Below are 24,995 nucleotides of genomic sequence, written 5' to 3'. Positions count from 1 at the left end.
GCAGAGGAGTTGCTTGAACCTGGGAGGCGGAGGTTGTGGTGAGTTGAGATAATGCCACTGCACTCCAGCCTGGGCAACAGAGCAAGACTCTCTGTTGCTATTGTGTGGAAAATAGCCTTGGGGGTTGGCAGTAGTGAAAGTGAGAATAGAAGCAGGATAAATCAGTTGGAAGGCAGTTTCAGAAGCTTAGGTGAAAGATGATGGTAGCTTAGACAAGATAGGAGGCAAGCGAGATGTAAGTAATAGGTTTTAGGTATATTTGGAAAATAGTACCTACAGGATTTGCCGATAGACATGTAAGAAAAGATGAGGCATCGATAATAGCTTGAGCAATTGGGTGAATGATGGTACTAACTACAGAGGAGGGAAACACTGGGGAGTAAATCAGATACACATTTGGAGATAGTATGTTTAAATTCAGAGGAATGATTGGGTCCGGAGATTGAAAAATTTTGTGTGTGAGTTATCATCATGAAAAGCTGTGGATCTGGATGAAATAACCTATAGAGTAATTGTAGATAGAGTAGTACAAGGATGGAGCTGACATTTAGAGGTGGGGAGGGAGAAGAGGTGCCAGGAAAGAAAATTGAGAAGGAGGTTGGAGGAAAACCAAGAGAGCATGGTATCCTAGAAATCAAGATTAGGGAATTTTTGTTTGTTTTGAGACAGAGTCTCGCTCTGTGACCAGCCTGGAGTGCAGTGTGGTACGATCTCGGCTCACTGCAACCTCCACCTCCCGGGTTCAAGTAATCCTCCTGCCTCAGCCTCCCAAGTAGCTGGGACTACAGGTGCCTGCCACCACACCCAGTTAATTTTTTGTATTTCAGTAGAGACGAGGTTTCACTGTGTTGCCCAGACTGGTCTCGAACTCCTGAGCTCAGGCAGTCCACCTGCCTCAGCCTCCCAAAGTGCTGGGATTACAGGCGTGAGCCACCGTGCCCAGCCCGGGAATATTTAGAAGAGAGTGATCATCTCTATCAAATACTATGATACATTAAGGTGAAAACTGAGACAGGTTATTGGATGTGACCACATAGAAGTTAGTGGTCACCTTGATAGGCAGTTTCAATCAACCTGATTAGAATGGGTTCACAAAAGAACAGGATGAGAAGCAAACTTAGACAATTTGCTGGGGACTTTTGCTGTAAATAGCAGAGAAATTGCATAATAGGGTTAAAACAGAGGTTTATTATTATTTTGTTAAAGGTGCATTGGGAGTGATCCTATAGAAAGGAATTTTTTTTTTAATTTAAAAGCCCAGGAGTTCAAGACCAGCCTGGTGAACATGGCAGACCCATCTCGACTAAAAATACAAAAGTTAGCTGGGTGTGGTAGCATGCACCTGTAGTCTCAGCTACTTGGGAGGCTGAGGTGGGAGTATAGCTTGAACGTAGGAGATGGAGAATTCAGTGAACCATGATTGTACCACTGCACTCCAGCCTATTTGACAGAATGAGACTCTTGTCTCAAAAAGAAAAAAATGGGCATGTAATGCAGAAGGTTGAGTAATAATGATAGTACAGATGGAATGTTATATGGCTTCTGAAAATGAATACAGTTATATATAACAAATATGAATCTTAATGATGCTGTTGAGGAGAGGAAGAGGGAACAAGTCCCAGAAGATTACATATAGTCAGATACCCGTTAAAAATACCTCTTTAATGTATTACCGTTGATAAAGTTTTGAAACAAGCACAACTGAGTGTATTATTTTACATACACATAAAATTGAGGATATTGGTTAATTCTTGAAATTTCACACATATCGAAAAATGACCAAGAGATAGGATAGGGAGAAACATTTAATAAGATCATTTTTGGTAATGTTCTAGTTCCTAGGCAGTGAGATTACAGTTGTTCATTTTATTATTAAAGAAAATTTTTGAAATGTAAGAGAACAACACGTGGACCAGTGATTAAGTTCATGTATATGACATAGTATCAGCATTTATCCAATTATTCATTCCCAGGGACCAAATTTAAAAAGGGAAAGATACAAATAAATGTCATAGGTATTCAAAAAAAAAAAGGAAAGATTATTTTAAACCATATAGAGTAGTTAAGATCATAGGCTGTGGACTCAGACTGCTTGGGTTTGAAACATGACTCTAGCACTAAATACTGCCTGCTACCTTGGGCCAAGTTAGTTAACCTTTCTGTGCCTTGATTTCTTAAAATAGGGTCAATAATAGATTTACTTTACAGGGTATTGAGATAATCAAATGAAATAGTACATATAAAACAGAGTAGTTGATCCACCCACCTTGGCCCCGCCTCAAAGTGCAGGGATTACAGGCATGAGCCACGCAGGAGTTCAAGACCAGCCTGACCAACATGGTGAAACCCCATCTCTACTTAAAATACAAAAATTAGCTTGGCGTGGTGGTGCATGCCTGTAATCCCAGCTACTTGGGAGGCTAAGGCAGGAGAATTGCTTGAACCCATGAGGTGGAGGTTGCAGTGAGCCCGAGATCCTGCCATTGCACTCCAGCCCGGGTGACAAGAGTGAAACTCGGTCTGAAAAAAAAAAGCAGTTTTTCTCACATAGTAAGAACTCAGATGTTAGTAGTGGTAATGACAGCAGCAGGAGGATTAGTGGCACTCTTTATAATTATTTTGTTTTTAAAAACCAACTTACAAAATAATGGAAAACATTGAGCTTTACCTGGTATATGTTTTTTGAATAACAGTAAGCACTGATGTAAACAGAAAGCTGCAGACTTAAAAATGAATTTCTTCTTAAGAACTTGTCCAAAGAAAATAATTTAGTACAAGAAAGAGAGAAATGGGGCCCATGGCTCACCCCTGTAATCCTAGCATTTTGGGAGGCTGAGGCAGGAGTATTGCTTGAGACCAGGAGTTTGAGACCAGCCTGAGGAACATAGCAAGACCCCCATCTCTACCAAAAAGAAAAGAAAGAAAGAAAAGACTTTATATTTCAATTAAAAATTTTCAGTATTAAAAACAAATAATGGGCTGGGTGCAGTGGCTCATGCCTGTAATCCCAGCACTTTGAGAGGCCAAGGCGGGTGGATCACGAGGTCAGATCAAGACCATCCTGGCTAACATGGTGAAACCCGGTCTCTACTAAAAATACAAAAAATTAGCTGGGCGTGGTGGCGGGCACCTGTAGTCCCAGCTACTTGGGAGGCTGGGGCAGGAGAATGGTGTGAACCTGGGAGGCGAAGGTTGCAGTGAGCGGAGATTGCGCCACTGCACTCCAGCCTGGGTGACAGAGTGAGACTCTGTCTCAAAAAAAAAACAACAACAACAAAAAACAATGTTGGAAAACATAAATGTGCAATATTAGAATACTTTGATTAAGTTACAGCATCATGAAATGGTGGCAAGCTCCTGCATTAGAGCCCTTGGCATCTTTCCTCCCTCTTGGATACTCGTTTTCCAGATATTTATGTGGATAACTCTGTCTTCTTTAAATCTTGTCAGATGTCATCTTCTCATTATAAAAATGCAAACCCTTCTTCATGTTCTCCATCTTGCTTTCTTTCCATAGTGTTGACTATTACCTTCTAACATAATAAAATTTATTAATTGTTATTTCTTACCTCCATTAAGAACACTCTTTGCAAAGTTCTGTGTAAAGGCAAAGATTTTTGTCTGTAATCTAAACACCTAGAATAATGAACACAGTAGATCAGGATATTAAAATAGATGTTTGGATTTGTTTATTTAGTTTTAACATCTTGAAAGAAGATATGTTTGAATGAATTTAAAAGTCTGCAAAGTATAGTTTGTGTATATATATGTATTTTTTGTTTTGTTTTGTTTTGTTTTGTTTTTGAGATGCAGTCTCACTCTGTTTAGCCCAGGCTGGAGTGCAGTGGCGTGATCTTGGCTCACTGCAAGCTGTGCCTACTGGGTTCACGCCATTCTCCTGCCTCAGCCTCTTGAGTAGCTGGGACTACAGGCGCCCGCCGCACACCGAGCTAATTTTTTGTATTTTTAGTAGAGATGGGGTTTCACCGTGTTGGCCAGGCTGGTCTCGATCTCCTGACCTCGTGATCCACCCGCCTCGGCCTCCCAAAGTGCTGGAGTTACAAGCATGAGCCACCGCACCTGGCCAGTGTAGTTTGTATATTTTAATGACAATGTTAATTTTGTTGAAGATAGAGAAAGCTCTGTTCTAATTATAAAAAATACGGCTGGGCGCGGTGGCTCAAGCCTGTAATCCCAGCACTTTGGGAGGCCGAGACGGGCGGATCACGAGGTCAGGAGATCGAGACCATCCCGGCTAACACGGTGAAACCCCGTCTCTACTAAAAAATACAAAAAACTAGCCGGGCGAGGTGGCGGGCGCCTGTAGTCCCAGCTACTCTGGAGGCTGAGGCAGGAGAATGGCATAAACCCGGGAGGCAGAGCTTGCAGTGAGCTGAGATCCGGCCACTGCACTCCAGCCCGGGAGACAGAGCGAGACTCCGTCTCAAAAAAAAAAAAAAAAAAATACATACTTGCTGAACAAAAATTAAGAATACCATACAATTCACCCATTTAAAATGTACAGTTGGCTGCTTTTTAGTATGCAGAGTTGGGCAGTCATCAACACAGTCGGTTTTAGAGCATTTTCTTATTAAACCCCCTACCTGTTAGCAGTCACTCCCTTTTTCCGTTCAACCTTCTTTCCTAGCTATAGACAACCACTAGTCTACTTTCTGTCTACCTAGATTTACCGCTTTTGGATATTTCATATCAATAGAATTATATACTCATATCAATAGCATTATATACTGTATGGTCTTCAGTGACTGGCTTTTTTCACTTTGCATAATGTTTTCAAGGTTCACCTATGCTGTAGCACATATTAGTACTTTATTGCCGAATAATATTCCATTGTATGAAGATACTGTATTTTATTTACCCATTCATCAGTTGATGGATATTTAGTTTTTTCCCACTTTTTGGCTATTATGAATAATGCTGCCATGAACATTTGTATACAAGTTTTTATATGGACATGTTTTTATTACTCTTAAGTGGACTCACTGAGTCATATTGTTTAATCTTTTTTTTTGTTTGTTTGTTTTTTTTGAGATGGAGTCTCACTCTTGTTGCCCAGGCTGGAGTGCAGTGGCGCAATCTTGGCTCACTCTAACCTCTGCCTCCCAGATTCAAGCAATTCTCCTGCCTCAGCTTCCCGAGTAACTGGGATTACAGGTGCCCACCACCACGCCCAACTAATTTTTGAATTTTTGGTAGAGATGGGGTTTCACCATATTGGCCAGGCTGGTCTCAAACTCCTGACCTCAGGTGACCCACCTGCCTCGGCCTCCCAAAGTGCTGGGATTACAGGTGTGAGCCACTGCACTTGGCCTTTGTTTTGTTTTGAGACAAGAGTCTTGCTCTGTCATCCCAGGCTGGAGTGCATTGGGGCACAATCTTGGCTCATTGCAACCAGGTTGCAACCGACTCCCAGGTTCAAGCAATTCTTGTGCCTCAGCCTCCCTGTAGCTGGGATTACAAGCATGCACCACCACACCTGACCTGTTTAATCTTTTGAGGAACTGCCAGATTGTTTTCCATAGCAGCTGCACCATTTTATATAACTACCAGCAACATATGAGGATTTCACTTACACTTGGCACGTTGTTTTTCTTATAGTCATCTTATAGTCAAAGTATCTCATTGTGATACTTTGTGTGAAGTAGTATCTCATTGTGGTTTCATCTGCATTTCCCTAATGACTAATAATGTTGAACATTGTTTCATGTGCTTGTTGTCCATTTGTATATCTTCTTTGGAGAAATGACTTTTCAGATTTTTTGCCCATTTTTAAAATTAGGTTTTTATGTATTTTTATTATCGAATCCTAAGAGTTTTTTTTAATATATCCTGGATACAAGGACACAAGCCCCCTTACCACATGTGTGATTTGCATATATTTTCTCCTATACTCTGCATTGTCTTTTCATCTTTTTTTTTTTTAAAGATACAGGGTCTTGCTAGTTTGACCAGACTGGTCTCAAACTCTTGGATTCAAGCGATCCTCCCGCTGCAGCCTCCTCAGGTAGCTAGGACTGCAGGGGCCTGCTATCACACTCAGCTTCTTTTCACTTTCCTTTTTTTCGTATCTCCATAGGATGTGAAATCTTATTTCGTTGATGGTATTCTTTGAAGCACAAACATTTTTAATTTTGATGAAGTCCAATTTATTTTTTCTCTTGTTGCTTGTGCTTTTGATGTCTAGGTCAGGACCTAATCCAAGGTCTTGAAAATTTACGCCTATTACTTTTTTGAAATAACTTTTTAGTTTTAGCTCTTATATTTAGATCTCTGATCCATTCTGAATATTTTGTATATAGTATATGGAAGGGTTCTGACTTCATTCTTTTGCATGTGGATATCTAGTTGTCCCAGAATCACCTATGGAAAATGTTATCTTTAAGTTGTCTTGGTACCTTTGTCAAAAATCAGTTTATCATAAGCAGGTGGGTTGATTTCTGGATTTTCAGTTTATTTCTATTGATTGATTATCCTCCATGATCACTCCTTTTTTAAAACTTTTATTTTAGGTTCATGGGTACGTGTGCCAGGTTTGTTATATAAGTAAAAGGTAAACTGTGTGTCCTGGGGGTCAGCATACAGATCATTTTGTCATGCAGGTAATAAGCATAGTACTTCATAGGTATTTTTTTCTGATCTTCTTTTTTCTTTTCTTTTTTTTTTTTTTTTTTTTTTTTGGAGAAGGGGTCTCGCTCTGTTGTCAAGGCTGAAGTGCAGTGTTATGCCATCATGGCTTACCGTAACCTCGACCTCATGGGCTCAAGTGATCCTCCCACTTCATTCTCCTGAGTAGCTGGAACCACAGGCATGTGGCACCATATCTGGCTTTTTGTAGAGACAAGGTTTTGCTATGTTGAGCAGGCTGCCCATGAACTCGTAAGCTCAAGCAGTCTGACTGCCTCAGTCTCCCAAAGTGCTGGAATTACAGGCATGAGCCACCACCCAAGCCCAGCCTATTAGCATTTTCAACTACTAAATAGTATTCTACTGTGTATGCAAAAGTTTATTTAAGCATATTACATATTAAGTATTGTATTTGGAACTTAGTTTTATCTAGTTCTGTACACTTTTTTTTGTTTTTGTTTTTGTTTTTTGAGATGGGCTCTCACTTTGTCACCCAAGCTGGAGTGCAGTGCCATGATCTCGGGTCACTGCAACCCCTGCCTCCTGGGTTCAAGCAGTTCTCCTGCCTTAGCCTCCCCAGTAGCTGGGATTATAGGCATGCATCACCATGCCTGGCTAAGTTTTGTATTTTTTGGTAGAGACAGGGTTTCACTGTGTTGGCCAGGCTGGTCTCAAACTCCTGACCTCAAACAGTCCACCTGCATTGGCCTCCCAAAGTGCTGGAATTACAGGTGTGAGCCACTGGGCCTAGCCAGTACACTTTTTAGATATAGGAAATTGGGGCCTATAACGATAAATTAGGCAAAGGTAATAAATTAAAATTGAATGATTTAATATAACTGTGCTCAAACAGGTTGAGTGGTACAACTGGACCATTCTGGGGGCCACATTTATTGTATCAATATCATTTAGTGATTTTTCCTTGAGCCATTTGACATTTATGTGGAGCACCTTTCATACCCATTCTGATAGTTGGTCAGAAATGCAGGTCATAATTTGATAATCTATAAATCTTTAAGATGTATAAGCTTATAAAATATCTATGGATAATATACTTTTTAGCAGTGTGAGCAAGTTACTGTATAGTTTTTGTATTTTAGAATTGTCAAAGTCTACTTTTTTTTCAAATTAAACTTTAATAATTATAACCAGTCTTTATTCACTTTACCATAGTAGTGCTAATTATGGGATGTAATTTCAGTGTGAGGCAGACTTCTTTCTGGTAAAATACCTACAGCACCAAAACAGCCACCATAAATGCAAAAAGAAAGAAATTTATTTGACTAATTTATAAATTTGATTAATCAGCTAATGAATGACTTTTTATGGAGATAAGTTACAGTAGCTTTTTATTGTATGTCTTCTTGGTTGTAAGCATCTAGAAGAACCATTTCTACAGATCATCTGATAGAACTTAATACAGTTCTCTGCACAAGCAAGGGTTTAATCTTCTTGATGCAGAGCAGACCTGAACTTCCCTATATGTGTTTTGTATTATCTTAAAATTTTATTTGTGTTGGGAATAGCAATTCTTAATTACTTTTTTTTTTTAAATGCTTGTAGATGTGAGTATGCAGTGCTCACAGGATATACTTCGAATGCTCCTCTCTCTTCAGCCAGTTCTTCAGGATGCCATTCAGAAAAAAAGAACAGTAAGACCTTGGGGTGTTCAGGGTCCTCTTACTTGGCAACAATTTCATAAAATGGCTGGCCGAGGCTCTTATGGTAAGTAATTTATAGTGATAAATAATGACTGATTTTATTTCAGTTCTCAGATTTCTGTGCCCAACTAGAATAAGCACATGAATTTTCTTTAAATATATTTGTGGTATATTCTTAAGGCCACTGTGGTCCAATCCTAGCTTTTTTCCCCACCATTTCAAACATTCAGCTTATTCAACTCTCCAACCCCGCTTCAAAAGGAGTGGCTTCTCTTAGATCTGTTCTTGCACATAGGGGACTTTGCCTCAAGATTTTACATGAAGAAAGGGACATACTGCTAAGGTTTTTTTTTTTTTAATGGCAAAAAAATGCTTTTGTTATAAATTATTTTACAAAATTCAATGAAAAAGGGAGGCGGAGTGGGGAATGAGGGCTATACTAGTGATAAAAGGAGCTAAGGTCTTCATTTAAAAATAATTACAACAAAGAAGAAATTTGCTGGTTGTGACAAGAGTAGAAAATGAATTCTCATAATAGGTATGCAGATTTATGGTCAGCTGTGATGAAAAGACTATTCCAAATATTTGGACTATTTGTGGAAGATTATCTCTGAAAGGTGGGCTGTAATTGGAGTTTTTCAAATGTATTTGGAATAATACTTCTTGAAATCTTTGACTTTTGTGTATGGATTTGGAATGTATTATATGTGAAAGTAATGGATTTGCCTGTTTTCCTTTTCTCCTTCTTTTAATGGCTAAATAATTTAAATCTCATTACAAAACCTCTGCCTCCTGGGTTCACGCAATTCTCCTGGCTTAGCCTCCTGAGTAGCTGGGAATATGGGTGCACGCCACCATGCCTGGCTAATTTTTTGTATATTTAGTAGAGACAGGGTTTCATCATGTTGGCCAGGCTGGTCTCAAACTCCTGGCCTCAAGTGATCTGCCCGCCTCAGCCTCCCTAAGTGCTGGGATTACAGGCATGAGCCACCACGCCCAGCCAGAAAATATATTTTAGTATAAACTTTTACATTATTTTAAAAACTAAGATAGTAGCTGGGTGCGGTGGCTCACACCTGTAATCTCAGCACTTTGGAAGGCCAAGGCAAGTGGGTCACCTGAGGTCGGGAGTTCTTCGAGACCAGCCTGACCAACATGAAGAAACCCCATTTCTACTAAAAATACAAAATAAGCCGGGCATAGTGGTGCATGTCTGTAATCCCAGCTACTTGAGAGGCTGTGGCAGGAGAAGGAGAATCACTTGAACCTGGGAGCCAGAGGTTGCCACCAGCCAAGATCACGCCATTGCACTCCAGCCTGGGCAACAAGAGCGAAACTCTGTCTCAAAAAAAAAACAACCTAATATAGTACATTTATTTATTTCTGTGCCTTAACTGATTTTGGAGATCATTTTTATCTGCACATATAGAGATTATCTCTTTTTTTTTTATGGCTATATGTATTCATGTATTCCATTGTTCTTTACATATGATAATATATTTTACGAGTGCAGTGTTTATGAACATATAGATTGTTTCCACCATTATCATTACAGCTCTATTTCAGTAATGCACAGATCCCTGGCTTTAAAGCATGGGTGTATTTTTATTTTATTTATTATTATTTTTGAGATATGTTCTGTCACCCTGGCTGGAGTACAGTGGCACAATCATGGCTCACTGCAGCTGTAACCTCCTGGGCCCAAGTGATCTTCCCACCTCAGCCTCCCAAGTAGCTGGTACTACAGGTGTGTGCCACCACACCCAGCTAATTTTTGTATATTTTGTAGAGATGAGGTTTTGTCATGTTTCCCAAGCTGGTCTCCAGCTCCTGGGCCCTAGTGATCTGCCCACCTCAGCCTCCCAAAGGGCTAGACTGTAAGCACCCAGATGTGTGTTTCAAGAAAAAAAAAAAACAACAAAAAACTAAATAACTCTCTGTAATTCTGTAATACCTTTTTTTTTAAATTTATTATTATTTTTTTGAGACAGTCTCACTTTCTCGCCCAGACTGGAGTGTAGTGGCGTGATGTCAGCTCACTGCACCCTCCACCTCCCAGGTTCAAGCAGTTCTCATGCATCAGCCTTATGAGTAGCTGGGATTACAGGCATGCCTTAACCACACCTGGCTAATTTTTATATTTTTAGTGGAGAAGGGATTTTGCCATGTTGCCCAGTCTGTTTTCGAACTCCTTGCCTCAAGTGATCCACCTACCTAGGCCTCCCAAAGTGCTGAGATTACAGGCGTGAGCCACCATGCCCAGCCCCTGTAATACCAATTTGAATGCCCACCAGTTAAAGTGCCTATTTTCCCAAAGCCTTGCCTAGCAGGTTGCTGATTCAGTGTTTGAGAGATTAAATAGTACAGACTGTGGGGATAGATTTCCTGGGTTTAAATTCCTACCCTGGTACTTCTTGTGAAATGCTAGAGAAATTGCTTAACTTCCTAATTTATGTTATTCTCATCTCTAAAATGAAGTTAATAATAGTTTCTGCCTTGTGTTTTTTGTGAGGATTAAATGAGTCAGTACAAAGAGCTTTCAACAGTACCTAGCACATAGCTTTATCATTGTTTGCTATTAATTTTAAATTGCTTTTTTTTTTAATGAGAAAGATCATCTTTTTATGTGTTATAGTTTTGTTTTGTAATCTTCATGTTCTTAACCCATTTTTCTATTAGGTTGTTGGTCATTGTCTTTTAAAAATTTTTTATTATGTTAAGAACACTCACCAGGCATGGTGACTCATGCCTGTAATCCCAGCACTTTGGGAGGCCGAGGTGGGCAGATCACTTGAGGTCAGTAGTTTGAGACCAGCCTAGCCGACATGATGAAACCCCATCTCTACCAAAATACAAAAAATTATCCAGGTGTGGTGATATGTGCCTATAATCGCAGCTACTCGGGAGGCTGAGGTGAGATAATTGCTTGAACCCAGGAGGTGGAGGTTGGAGTGAGTGGAGATCGCAACACTGCACTGCAGCCTAGGCAACAGAACAAGACTCCATCTCAAAAACAAAAACAAAAAAAACGTAAAAAACAGAACGCTTAACATGAAATCTACACTCTTTTTTTTTTTTGAGACGGAGTCTCGCTGTGTCACCCAGGCTGGAGTGCAGTGGCCGGATCTCAGCTCACTGCAAGCTCCGCCTCCCGGGTTCACCCCATTCTCCCGCTTCAGCCTCCGAGTAGCTGGGACTACAGGCGCCCGCCACCACGTCCGGCTAATTTTTTTGTATTTTTAGTAGAGACGGGGTTTCACCATGTTAGCCAGGATGGTCTTGATCTCCTGACCTTGTGATTCACCCGCCTCGGCCTCCCAAAGTGCTGGGATTACAGGCTTGAGCCACCGCGCCGGGCGAAATCTACACTCTTAATAAGGTTTTTTTCTTTTTTCTATGTTTTTAAATTATATTGTTTTTAAATGTATAAATAGGGATGGTGTCTCACTGTGTTGCCTAGGCCTCAAACTCCTGGGCTCAAGTAATCCGCCCACCTCAGCCTCCCAGGGTGCTGAGATTACAGGCATGAGCCATAGCACCTGGCCTACAGTGTATTTTTATGTCCTTTTTTTTTTTTTTGAGACGGAGTTTTGCTCTTGTTGCACGGGCTGGAGTGCAATGGCGTAGTCTCAGCTCACCGCAACCTCTACCTCCTGGGTTCAAGCAATTCTCCTGTCTCAGCCTCCCGAGTAGCTGGGATTACAGGCATGCACCACTACGTCTGGCTAATTTTGTATTTTTAGTAGAGATGGGGTTTCTCCACGTTGGTCAGGCTGGTCTCAAACTCCTAACCTCAAGTGATCTGCCCACCTCGGCCTCCCAAAGTGCGGGAATCAGGTGTGAGCCACTGCACCCAGACCCATGCCAAAAGTTTAAATGCAGACCAGACGTGGTGGCTCCCGCATGTAATCTCAGCACTTTGGGAGGCTGAGGAAGGAGGATCACTTGAGCTCAGGAGTTAGAGACCAACCTGGGTAACACAGCAAGATCCCATTTCTACAAAAACTTTAAAAATTAGCCAAGCATAGTGGCACACACCTGTAGTCCCAGCTATTCGGGAAGCTGAGGCCACACGATTACTTGAGCCCAGTATGTTAATGCTGCAGTAAGGCATGATTGTTCCACTGCAGTCTAACCTGGGCAACAGAGCAAGACCCTATCTCAAAAAAATAAGTAAATAAAAAGACTTGTTTAGGAAATTCCTAACTGTTGAAAAGTCTTGATCACTGGCATTAAGTATTTTTGTCTGTAATAAAATATTTTTACTCATAATGACTTCATTAACTTTTGACATTTAAATAAAAAGGAGACGTCTTGTTTTTAAGTGTTTTCTTAAAATACATCTTTCTTATTTAGGAACTGATGAATCCCCAGAACCACTGCCAATCCCCACATTTTTGTTGGGTTATGATTATGATTATCTGGTGCTTTCTCCATTTGCTCTTCCTTATTGGGAGAGGCTTATGCTGGAACCCTATGGATCTCAAAGAGATATAGCCTATGTTGTACTGTGTCCAGAGAATGAAGCATTGTTAAATGGAGCCAAAAGCTTTTTTAGAGATCTTACTGCAATATATGAGGTAGGTGTTTAAAAAGAGATGACATTTTAAAACTACCTTACAATTTGTATTGTTGTATATACAGCATACTGGGCAGTTCAGTTGATTGGGACACAGTGATAATGTCAGATTAGATGTTTATTTCTCATACTAGCCAGTTACATTCTTTGCTGAGTTTGACCCAGTCTGTTAGATGTGTATGCCGTGGGTCAGAGTGGCTATCTCCCTATTGGAGGAAGAAACATTGAGGGCATGTATATATATCCATTCTAATGTGGCCTTTTCTAAAACAAAGGGTAAATGTTAAATAGCTCCTCAGGAAAAAAATTACATTTACAAAAATTCTAGTCTTCTCCAGGATTTCAGGTAGTGACACTAGGCCTCACTTTCCTCATATGTAAAATAAATCTATGCTAGACATCACTAAGGTCCATTTCGGGTCTGAAATTCTTGTCCTTTCTTTTAAGTTATAATTTTCACATATCCATTACCAGGCACAATAATTGTGAATTGAAAGTGTTATGGGACATAAAGTCTTACTTTATTATTCCTTCCTTTTTCCACAAAGGCTTAGAAATTTAGTCTTTAAATTTTGATTCCTTTTACAATCTGAATGTTAGTGTATGTTCGTTTAGCCTCCTTATAAAATTTTCCACATAATTACAAGGTATTTGTAGTGTGTTTTTAATAAATAAACATTTCCCAAAGGGTGTTATTTCGAACATTAGCTGGTAAAATCCTCTCAGAAAAAAAGTTCCATAGTTAAATAGGCTTGGGGAAACATTGTATATTACTTTTTAGAGAGTCACAATTCGTACTAGGTTTTTAAAGGCTTTGAAATTCTTATAGTAAAGAAGTCTTCTAAGTTTGCTTAATCCAATGTTACAAATTTATTTGACATTGGGCTTCTTACAACAAAAATCAGTGACTCACAAAACTAGACGGAGAGGGTATATAAATAAATTTGTATACCAATTTTTATTATGCTTTGATTTAGGGATATGTGTATTCATAATTCATGGAGTTAATGTATACCTAAAATCCTGCATTTTTATGCTTACTTATTTCTGCATTCTGCAAGCTTTTATTCAAATCAAATGGTTCTAGTACTATTGTTATCTAGGTGTTTTTTCATTAGAGATATTTTAATTTTGAAAAAAATTTAATGAATTTCTAATGTAAAAATGAAAAAGACCTGTGGCACCATTTCACTATTGATATGTTAATTTTTTTGACCTACTTCTAAAAACACCCTTGATATTTTTATCATAACTGTTAATTGCAAATGGTTAAGCTTATTTTAAATAGCTTTCATGCGTGGTTTTATAATGTGTGCCTAAACACTATAATAAATTTACTAATTCTGCTTTCTGTATGTATATTTGTAGTCCTGTCGATTAGGTCAACATAGACCTGTTTCTCGACTGTTAACAGATGGGATCATGAGAGTTGGATCTACTGCATCAAATAAACTATCAGAAAAATTGGTAGCAGAATGGTTTTCTCAGGCAGCTGATGGTAACAATGAAGCATTTTCTAAACTCAAGCTTTATGCACAAGTCTGCAGATATGACCTAGGTATTGAATTTGTATTTATTGTATAAGGCTGGTGTTGGCAAAATGTGGCCTGGTCCACCAGCTGTTTTTGTACATAAAATTTTACTGGAACACAGCCATCCTCATTTATTTGTGTATTTTCACTGGCTGCTTTTGTGCTACAACATTGGAGCTGAGTAATTGTGATAGAGACTGTGTGGCTGCAAAGACAAAAGTATTTATTATCTGACCCTTTACAGAACAAGTTTGCTGATCCCTAATGAGGGATCCCATCAGGTAGGATGAAATTATGGGTTATAAATACATTTTCTGTTGCCTCTGTAGGGTCTGATGTTTTAATAACATGAAGATTCTTCATTTGTTACAGTTCAGAGATAAAATAATTTATAGTTAATCTCTACCAAACCAAGAAATAGTTCTTTGTTGTAGCTAAGAAAATGACAGCTGTTTAAGACTTGCTTGTTACATACATTTTTTTCTTTCATTCTACCCATGCCCAACTGTATTGCTTATAAATACTCTTGAAATAAGTATCAGTGGACTTCCTTTAGACTTAATCCAAAGAGATGCAGAACCAAAATATTGAATCTCATTAGACATTCCTGTAATTTGAACGCCATGATAACATTATACCATTTTATATTTTAATTAGCTGCCAATGTAGTCAATATTTATTTGATTTGTGATTTAGAAACCCTTTGAATAGTTTGATGAATATTGCTAGATACCTTTTTTTTACATTTCATTATACTTAGAAAATAGAATTTTGTTACACTTTCATAGTAATCATTTCTTTAATTTTGAGTGAAAATTCTGGCTTTTTCAATTCCATTTTAAATATGTTTCTTCAGTTTCTAGAGGAAAATAGAAAGCAAATGTAGGTCACACCATTAGCAAGCAATTTAGGGGCTATAATTACCAAGAAAACATCAACTGGATTATGATTCTGTTTACACAGTAGAATAAAAAAAAGAACCAGTCGGTGACATAAAGAATTAAATTTCCTACCTGTTTTTATTCTTTAGGTCCTTATCTTGCTTCCCTGCCATTGGACAGCTCTCTACTTTCCCAGCCAAATTTAGTTGCCCCTACAAGTCAGTCTTTGATTACTCCACCTCAGATGACAAATACTGGAAATGCTAATACTCCATCTGCCACCTTAGCATCTGCAGCGAGCAGCACTATGACAATGACTTCAGGTGTTGCCATATCTACTTCAGTTGCCACAGCTAATTCAACTTTGACCACAGCTTCAACTTCATCTTCATCATCCTCCAACTTGAATAGTGGAGTATCATCAAATAAACTACCTTCGTTTCCACCCTTTGGCAGTATGAACAGTAATGCTGCAGGATCCATGTCTACACAAGCAAATACAGTTCAGAGTGGTCAACTAGGAGGGCAACAGACATCAACTCTACAGACAGCTGGGATTTCTGGAGAATCATCTTCACTTCCCACTCAGCCGCATCCTGATGTGTCTGAAAGGTACCTTTAAAAATACTGCTTTTGCAGAAATATGAAAACTATAATACTTCTTTTTTCTTTTTTTTCTTGAGACAGAGTCTCTTTTGCCCAGGCTGGAGTGCAGTGGCGGGATCTCCCTTCACTGCAACCTCTGCCTCCTGTTTTCAAGCGAATCTCCTCCCTCAACTTCCCCAGTAGCTGGAATTACAGGCATGTGCCACCACACCTGGTTAATTTTTGTATTTTTAGTAGAGACAGGGTTTTGCCATGTTGACCAGGCTCAAACTTCTGACCTAAGGTGATCGGCCCGCCTTGGCTTCCGAAAGTGCTGGGATTACAGATGTGAGCCACCATGCCCAACCATGCTGTTTTTTTTGTAAATAAGACATTTTGAATGAACATAAAGTGCTTTTTTATCTTATTCTTGAAATTTTAGTTTGTATCTTTTTTTAAGACAAGGTCTCACTCTGTCACCGAGACTGGAGTACAGTGCATGATCACGGCTCACCGCAGACTCGACCTCTTGGGCTCAGGTGATCCTCCCACGTCAGCCTTCTGAGTAGCTGGGACTTACAGGCATGCACCACCACACCCAGCTACTTTTTTGTAGAGACGGGGTTTTACCATGTCGCCCTGGCTGGTCTGGAACTCTTGGACTCAGTGATCTGCCTGCCTTAGCCTCCCAAAGTGCTGGGATTACAGGCATGAGCTACCGCACCAGGTCTAGTGTTGAATATTTTATGTATAAAATTATAATGAGGACTTTACTTCATAAAATCTTTATCATAGAATTCTAGAATCTGAGGGTGGGAATTAAGAGCTTGAAAACCATGTAGTCCAGATACCCATATGACATTTGAGTCTTCTGTGGCATAATTGTCAAGTAGATTTGCCTCTGCAAATCACTCTAGTGATTGAGAAGTCACTGTTGACCCAGTCTATTTAGAGGCTTTAGAGTCATACTAAAGTTTGAATCTCAGCTCTACCATTTAGCTGCTTTGTGACTTCGGGGAAACTCTAACTTTCTGAGCATGTTTTCTTATGTGTAAGATGAGAGTAATATGATACAATATGCATTAAGTACTTTACACAGTGATTCCAAGTTATTTATGGTGACAGGAATGATTATGACAGCTCTCATTCCCTTTATGATGAAGGTTTTGAGTGATCTTCCCTTTTGATTTATAGGCTAGGTTAACCAGAGCTTAATTATATCTGTCAGCTATCCAGGATGCAGTTGTGCCCAAAATTACACTCATGTGGGTAAAAACAAATCATTACCCAGATTGATCCACCCCTCTTGAACATATGAATAGATTTGAAGTGTAAAAAAAATCAAATCACCCATCGAAGAAGGAAACTTGTTCACCATTGAAGCTGTAAAGTATGAAATAAATGTATATAGTCTAAAAATAGGACGAGATTAAGTGGTTCATGCCTGTAATCCTAGCACTTTGAGAGGCTAAGGCAGGAGGATTGCTTGAGACCAAGAGTTCAAGACCAACTTGGTTAACATAGTGAGACCCCCATCTCAAAAAAAAAAAACATATATATATAGTCTAAAAATGTACTAGAACATTGAATGAGTCTGGAAACGTGGTTTCTGGAAACGTGGTTTCTTTCTGGCCTCGCTCTACCTGTAGCCAACTTTATAAATTTGGGAAGCTATTTGAGATAGCCTCAGACAAAGAGACCTATCTTTGTCTCAGTTTTATCCCTTAAACTCTAAGCAATCTTTTGTATCTAATACTCTATGGTTTTAAGAATTCTTTTTTTCTTTTTTCTTTTTTGGTAAATTTAAGGCAAGACCTCTTAAGGCAAGTGTCTTTATATATTGTGAAATTGTATTTACAATGTTTATGGTTCACTTTGGTGAGAAAGAAATGTCTTTCGGCCGGGCATGGTGGCTCAAGCCTGTAATCCCAGCACTTTGGGAGGCCGAGACGGGCGGATCACGAGGTCAGGAGATCAAGACCATCCTGGCTAACATGGTGAAACCCCGTCTCTACTAAAAATACAAAAACTAGCCGGGCGAGGTGGCGGGCGCCTGTAGTCCCAGCTACTCGGAAGGCTGAGGCAGGAGAATGGTGTAAACCCGGGAGGCGGAGCTTGCAGTGAGCTGAGATCTGGCCACTGCACTCCAACTCCAGACCGGGCGACAGAGCGAGACTCCGCCTCAAAAAAAAAAAAAAAAAAAGAAATGTCTTTCATTTTCAGAGAGGCTTTCTCACATCTTTCACCAAAAAAGAGGGAGGAGGGGGGTATATTAAGAACCTGCTTAGATGCTACTTCAAGCATATACAGTATAATTTTTTGTCTCATTTCTACCTTAAATTTTAGCACGATGGATCGGGATAAAGTGGGAATCCCCACAGATGGTGATTCACATGCGATCACATATCCACCTGCAATTGTTGTTTATATAATTGATCCTTTTACATACGAAAATACAGACGAGAGCACTAACTCTTCTAGTGTGTGGACATTGGGGCTACTTCGATGCTTTCTAGAAATGGTCCAGACTCTTCCTCCTCATATCAAGAGTACTGTTTCTGTACAGGTAAGAGTGATAAATGTTGTGAGTTAAAATTATGTAAAACAGTTTGATGTTGTCAGAAGTTTCAGATACTACTTTTCTGTATTCAAATTGATTATCTAAAAGCCAAGTTCTGTTATATTGATTTTACTTTAATATAGTATAAATCTTAGATAATTTATAAAAGATAAACTTTACAGTCATACCACAGTAATAATACAGAATAAAAAAAAAGTCCATTAAGTACATTAAATGTTTCTCCTGTGTTACTTTTATAAGCCAATTTTTAAATTCATGAGCCTAAATAGAAAGATACAGCACATACAAGACAGGTTGCAAGAAAAGGAGAAAGCAATTAACCATATTAAGTTGTTAGAAGAAATTTTGAATTTATTTTATAGACTTCAGGACTGGTCAGTGGCATTATTAATATAATTATTACATAGAAAATTTATAGTTTTTTGTTGTTTTTTTTTTTTGAGATGGAGTCTCATTCTGTCGCCAGACTGGAGTGCAGTGGCACAATCTCGGCTCACTGCAACCTCCGCCTCCCAGGTTCAAGCGATTATCCTGCCTCAGCCTCCTAAGTAGCTGGGACTACAGGCGTGTGCCACCACGCCCAGCTAATTTTTGTATTTTTAGTGGAGATGGGGTTTCACCATGTTGGCCAGGATGGTCTCTGTCTCTTGAACTTGTGATCCGCCCACCTTGGCCTCCCAAAGTGCTGGGGTTATAGGTGTGAGCCACTACGCCTGGCTAGAAAATTTTAAATAGTCCTTTAGTTCAGAACCCATTGATAAAATTGGCTACTTATTCAAAGCCTACATAATAGGTAAGAAAACAATTCTTAAATTTTCATTTAAATTAGGTTTTGTTTAAATTTTCTAGTAAAAAGTTTTTAGAGTTTTAGACCCACAATTCCTGTTATTCTCTTTTGAAAGTTTAACATTTGTAATATTTGCCTACACTTCTTAGATTATTCCTTGTCAGTACCTGTTGCAACCTGTGAAGCATGAAGATAGAGAAATCTATCCCCAGCATTTAAAATCCCTGGCTTTTTCGGCCTTTACCCAGTGTCGGAGGCCACTTCCAACATCAACCAATGTGAAAACATTGACTGGCTTTGGTCCAGGTTTAGCCATGGAAACTGCCCTTAGAAGTCCTGATGTAAGTATGTTTTTCATGACCAAAGTTGTTGAATGACTATACATACTTTTTTTTTTTTTTGAGATGGAGGCTTACTTTGTCACCCAGGCTGGAGTGCAGTGGGGCAGTCTCGGCTCATCACAACCTCCGCCTCCTGGGTTCAAGCGATTCTCCTGCCTCAGCCTCCTGAGTAGCTGGGATTATAGGCATGCGCCATCTTGCCCAGCTAATTTTGTGTATTGGGGGGGGGGGGGGTTTGTCTTGTTGGCCAGGCTGGTCTCGAACTCCTGACCTCAGGTGATTGCCCACCTCTGCCTCCCAAAGTGCTGGGATTACAGGCACGAGCCACTGCGCCCTGCCAACACTTTTATGATATTATGCAAAACTAAGTGCAATTTTTGGCTTAGCTCTCATTTTCCAATTATCTTATAATTAGGTAAATGATAATTACATTTTAAATACATATTTATCTAAGATTGTATAGTATGATAATACCTTAATTTTTTATTTTATAGAGACCAGAGTGTATTCGACTTTATGCACCTCCTTTTATTCTGGCTCCAGTGAAGGACAAACAGACAGAGCTAGGAGAAACATTTGGAGAAGCTGGACAGAAATACAATGTTCTTTTTGTGGGATACTGTTTATCACATGATCAAAGGTGGATTCTTGCATCTTGCACAGATCTCTATGGAGAACTTTTAGAAACTTGTATCATTAACATCGATGTTCCAAATAGGTATTTGTATTTCCCTAAGTATATCATATCATTCCATTTTTCATGTGTGTGAGAGTGTGTGTGTGTGTGTATATATATGTGTGTGTGTGTATATATATATAGTTTCATTTTTAATGAATAGAAAACCAGCTTGAAGGTTTTGTATATATTAAAATATTAAGATGTGGGATTGTGGGTGCTTTTTACTTTTTTCTGTAGTGAATGTTTATATTGTATAAGATAATTAAAAGTAATTATGATTATGTGAACAAAAAACATTAAGGTCACTAACTTCTGTGTCATAAAGCTTGAGGCAATTATTTTAGCTGAACTTTGTGAAAGATGTAGTTAGAAAACACTTCTGCAATTAAATGGTCTAGTAAGTATAGAACATTTAAACTTTTCTCATATACCATCTAAGATATAGCCCCTAATTAACGTAAGTTAACTTCATTTACTAAAATTGGCAATTTAAAATTTTATCATTTAATGTTAGGATGTAGCCGGGTGTGGTGGTGGGTGCCTATAATCCCAGCTACTCAGGAAGCTGAGGCAGGAGAATCACTTGAACCCAGGAGGCGGAGGTAGCAGTGAGCCGAGATCATGCCATTGCATTCCAGCCTGGGCGACAAAATGAGACTGTCTCAAAAAAAAAAAAAAAGTTAGGATGTCTTCAGAATATGATGGCCATTTTAGAATTCTTGGCAGTAAATACCATGTCCAGTTATTTGCGAAGGATATAACTAATAGGTCCCAACAGGTGAGCCTCATTTTGAGTTATCACAGCTAGTGAACGCTGAACAGGAGAACCTGAAAAGCAAATCCGTGAAATGATTTTTAGTTTTAAGATTTGGGTTCTGGCCAGGCATGGTGGCTCATGCTTGTAATCCCAGCACTTTGGGAGGCTGAGACAAGGCGGATCACTTGAGTCCAGGAGTTCAAGACCAGCCTGGGCAACAAGGCGAAACCCTGTCTGTACAAAAATATAAGTATTAGCTGGGCATAGTGGCACACCTATAGTCCCAGCTACTTGGGAGACTGAGGCAGAAGGATCACTTGAGCCCAGGAAGTTGAGGCTGCAGAGTGAGCTGAGATTGCGCCACTGCACTTCAACCTGGGTGACAGAGTGAGATCCTGTCTCAAAAAAAAAAAAAAAGATTTGGGTTCTATTATTTATTTTCTTCCTTGTTATATAAAAGCCTGTTCTTTTTTAGGTGAGAAATTGAATATATGCAGAAATATCTAATGATTATTAGGTCTTAGGGTGCTGGGGAAGCAGAAGATAGGAACAATAATTTTATATTATTGGTTATAAACATTAACAAGTCTGGGCCGGGCACGGTGGCTCAAGCCTGTAATCCTAGCACTTTGGGAGGCCGAGACAAGCGGATCACAAGGTCAGGAGATCGAGACCATCCTGGCTAACATGCTGAAACCCCGTCTCTACTAAAAAATACAAAAAAAAACTAGCCGGGCGAGGTGGCGGGCGCCTGTAGTCCCAGCTGCCCGAGAGGCTGAGGCAGGAGAATGGCGTAAACCCGGGAGGCGGAACTTGCAGTGAGCCGAGATCGCACCACTGCACTCCAGCCTGGGCAACAGAGCAAGACTCCGTCTCACAAAAAAAAAAAAAAAACAAGTCTCTTAAGCTTTATATTATGAACCTTAGAACAGTGCTTCCTATCTTATTTCCTTGATACAATTTTGTTTTTTTAATCAGATATTTATACTAATTAAGGGAGTTTGGGAAAGAATGTGCTCATCTGTGAAGTATGAGAAAGTAGAGAAAAAAAAAAACACCCTTTTCATTATCAAAATAGTATTACCATTTTACTACCTTGATAAAGTAGAAGTGAGATAATGGTTAAGAGGGGCAATGATGGGGCTGGGTGCAGTGACTCACGCCTGTAATCCCAGCACTTTGGAGGCCAAGGCAGGTGGATCACCTGAGGTCAGGAGTTCGAGACCAGCCTGACTGACATGGTGAAACCCCGTCTCTACTAAAAATACAAAAAAATTAGCCAGGCATGGTGGCACATGCCTTTAATCCCAGCTACTTGGGATGTTGAGGCAGGAGAATCACTTGAACCCAGGAGGTGGAGGTTGCAGTGAGCCGAGATTGCGCTATTGCACTCCAGCCTGCACAACAAGAGTGAAAATCTGAAAAAAAAAAAGGGGGGGGGGGCAGTGATGGAGTCAGAGAGACCTGGGCTCAAATCGCAAACCTGCCACTACTGACCTTGGAATAACTACCCTTATGCAGCTGAGTTACAGCTTACTTATATATAAAGTCAGGAGGATAGTTTTATTTGTCTCATGGAGCTGTTAGGATGAAATGAGGTATTACATGTAAATTGATTGGGCACAATGGATGGTACATAGTAAGTACTCAGTAAGTCATAGCCGCTGTTGGCCGGACATGATTGCTTACGCCTGTAATCCCAACACTTTGGGAGGCCAAGGCAGGCGGATTACCTGAGATCAGGAATTCAAGACCAGCCTGGCCAACATAGTGAAACACCATCTATACTAAAAATACAAAAATTAGGCCTCGCATGGTGGCTCATGCCTGTAATCCCAGCACTTTGGGAGGCCAAGTTGGGTGGATCATGAAGTCAAGAGATGGAGACTCTCCTGGCCAACGTGCTGAAATCCCATCTCTACTAAAAATACAAAAATTAGCTGGGCGTGGTGGCACATGCCTGTAGTCCCAGCTGCTTGGGAGGCTGAGGCAGGAGAATCGCTTGAACCTGGGAGGCGGAGGTTGCAGTGAGCCTAGATCATGCCACTGCACTCCAGCCTGGCGACAGAGTGAGACTCTGTCTCAAAAACAAAAAAAGAAAAAAATACAAAAATTAGTCAGGTGTGGTGACACACACCTGTAGTCCCAGCTACTAGGGAGGCTGAGGCAGGAGAATTGCTTGAACCCAGGAGGTGGAAGTTGCGATGAACTGAGACCACGCCATTGCACTCTGGCCTGGGTGACAGAGTTAGACTCCGTCTCAAAAAATAATAATAATAAAATAGCCACTGTTGCTCAGCCACAGAGTGCTTATGTTGCATATTTGGCTAGTGAAGGTTATGTATGCAGAATACATGTAACAATGTTGTTTGGACTGAGAAGTGTGGTGTTTTGGTCAGTCTTCAATTTATAGTATAGAACAGGGATTGCTTACTACGGCCCATGGACCAAATCTGGCTGTTCCCATTTGAAGTATTGGCTCTTTAAAAACAGTTTGCTGGGCCAAGAGCAGTGGCTTATGCTTGTAATCCTAGCACTTTGGGAGGCCGAGGCGGGTAGATCACGAGGTCAGGAGTTCAAGACCAGCCTGGCCAAGATGGTGAAACCCCATCGCTACTAAAAATACAAAAATTCGCCGGGCGTGGTGGCGGGCACCTATAATCCCAGTTACTGGGGAAGCTGAGGTAGGAGAATCACTTGAACCCAGGAGGCGGAGGTTGCAGTGAGCAGAGATCACGCCATTGCACTGTAGCCTAGGCGACAGAGCAAGACTCCGTCTCAAAAAAAAAAATTTTTGCTGGGCAGGCACCGTGGCTCATGCCAACACTTTGGGATACTGAAACAGGATCACCTGAGGTCAGGAGTTGAGACCAGCCTGGCCAACATGGTGAAACCCCCTCTCTGCTAAAAATACAAAAATTAGCTAGATATGATGGTGGGTGCCTGTAATCCCGGCTGCTCGGGAGGCTGAGGCCAGGAGAATCACTTGAGCCGGGGAGGCAGAGGTTGCAGTGAGCCGAGATTGTGCCACTGCACTCCAGCCTGGGCGACAGAGTGAGACTCCATCTAAAAAAAAAAAAAAAAAAAAAAAATCCCTGGTGGAGAGCAGTATTTCTGATGAATTGAGGTGTTTTAGACAAATTTTTTAAAAAATTTATATATTGTAATGTGAAATAGAAAAACATGCCAAACCTATGATTTTATGAATATTCTCGCTTAGGACTTGTGTAAAGGTGTGAAGCACTAAAATAAAGGGAATCTGTTTTTCACAAATTTGAGCTCTCTTAAAATGTCGGGCTGAGCGTGGTGGCTCACACCTATAATCCCAGCACTTTGCGGGGCCAAGGCGTGCAGATCACGAGGTCGGGAGATTGAGACCATCCTGGCTAACATGGTGAAACCCTATCTCTACTAAAAATACAAAAAATTAGCCGGGTGTGGTGACACGCAGCTGTAGTTGCAGCTACTCAGGAGGCTGAGGCAGGAGAATCACTTAAACCCAGGAAGGTGGAGGTTGCAGGTAGCCAAGATTGCGCCACTGCACTCCATCCAGCCTGGGCAACAGAGTGAGATTCCATCTCAAAACAACAACAACAAAAAAAATCATAAAATTTAGAAATATTTATGACACTCTTTATTCATACAATAGGGCTCGTCGGAAAAAAAGTTCTGCTAGAAAATTTGGTCTACAGAAACTTTGGGAGTGGTGCTTAGGACTTGTACAAATGAGTTCATTACCATGGAGAGTTGTAATTGGTCGTCTAGGAAGGATTGGTCATGGAGAATTGAAAGGTAAAGTTGTGCTTTTATTAGTATTTATATTTCTGTTTTATGTTAATTCACACACTGTTCTGACCACATCTAGGTATATATGTTGAATACAACGCAAAGGTTATCAAATAAGGAAACACATATGTCTAGGCCACAAATGGCTTAATTCAAATTTTAAAAAGACATTTTACTCTTT

The 24,995-nt window shown here is 40.0% G+C and overlaps 1 protein-coding gene across 2 annotated transcripts in view; it reads left to right on the top strand.

Moving 5' to 3' along the window:
- MED13 (mediator complex subunit 13) overlaps window positions 1-24,995 on the top strand; it is a 127,438-nt gene that overhangs the window by 87,577 nt on the left and 14,866 nt on the right. For both annotated transcript variants that reach the window (XM_030923087.1, XM_030923086.1), the window contains exons 17-24: window positions 8,209-8,370; window positions 12,663-12,886; window positions 14,254-14,443; window positions 15,448-15,910; window positions 18,230-18,449; window positions 19,401-19,592; window positions 20,087-20,310; window positions 24,678-24,820. In XM_030923087.1, the coding sequence (XP_030778947.1) occupies window positions 8,209-8,370; window positions 12,663-12,886; window positions 14,254-14,443; window positions 15,448-15,910; window positions 18,230-18,449; window positions 19,401-19,592; window positions 20,087-20,310; window positions 24,678-24,820 (1,818 nt within the window). The remainder of the gene's footprint in view (window positions 1-8,208; window positions 8,371-12,662; window positions 12,887-14,253; window positions 14,444-15,447; window positions 15,911-18,229; window positions 18,450-19,400; window positions 19,593-20,086; window positions 20,311-24,677; window positions 24,821-24,995) is intronic.

Source organism: Rhinopithecus roxellana, chromosome 19, assembly GCF_007565055.1.
Source record: "Rhinopithecus roxellana isolate Shanxi Qingling chromosome 19, ASM756505v1, whole genome shotgun sequence".
NCBI classification, from domain to species: Eukaryota; Metazoa; Chordata; class Mammalia; order Primates; family Cercopithecidae; genus Rhinopithecus; species Rhinopithecus roxellana.
This window is presented reverse-complemented; position numbering and strand designations above follow the sequence as displayed.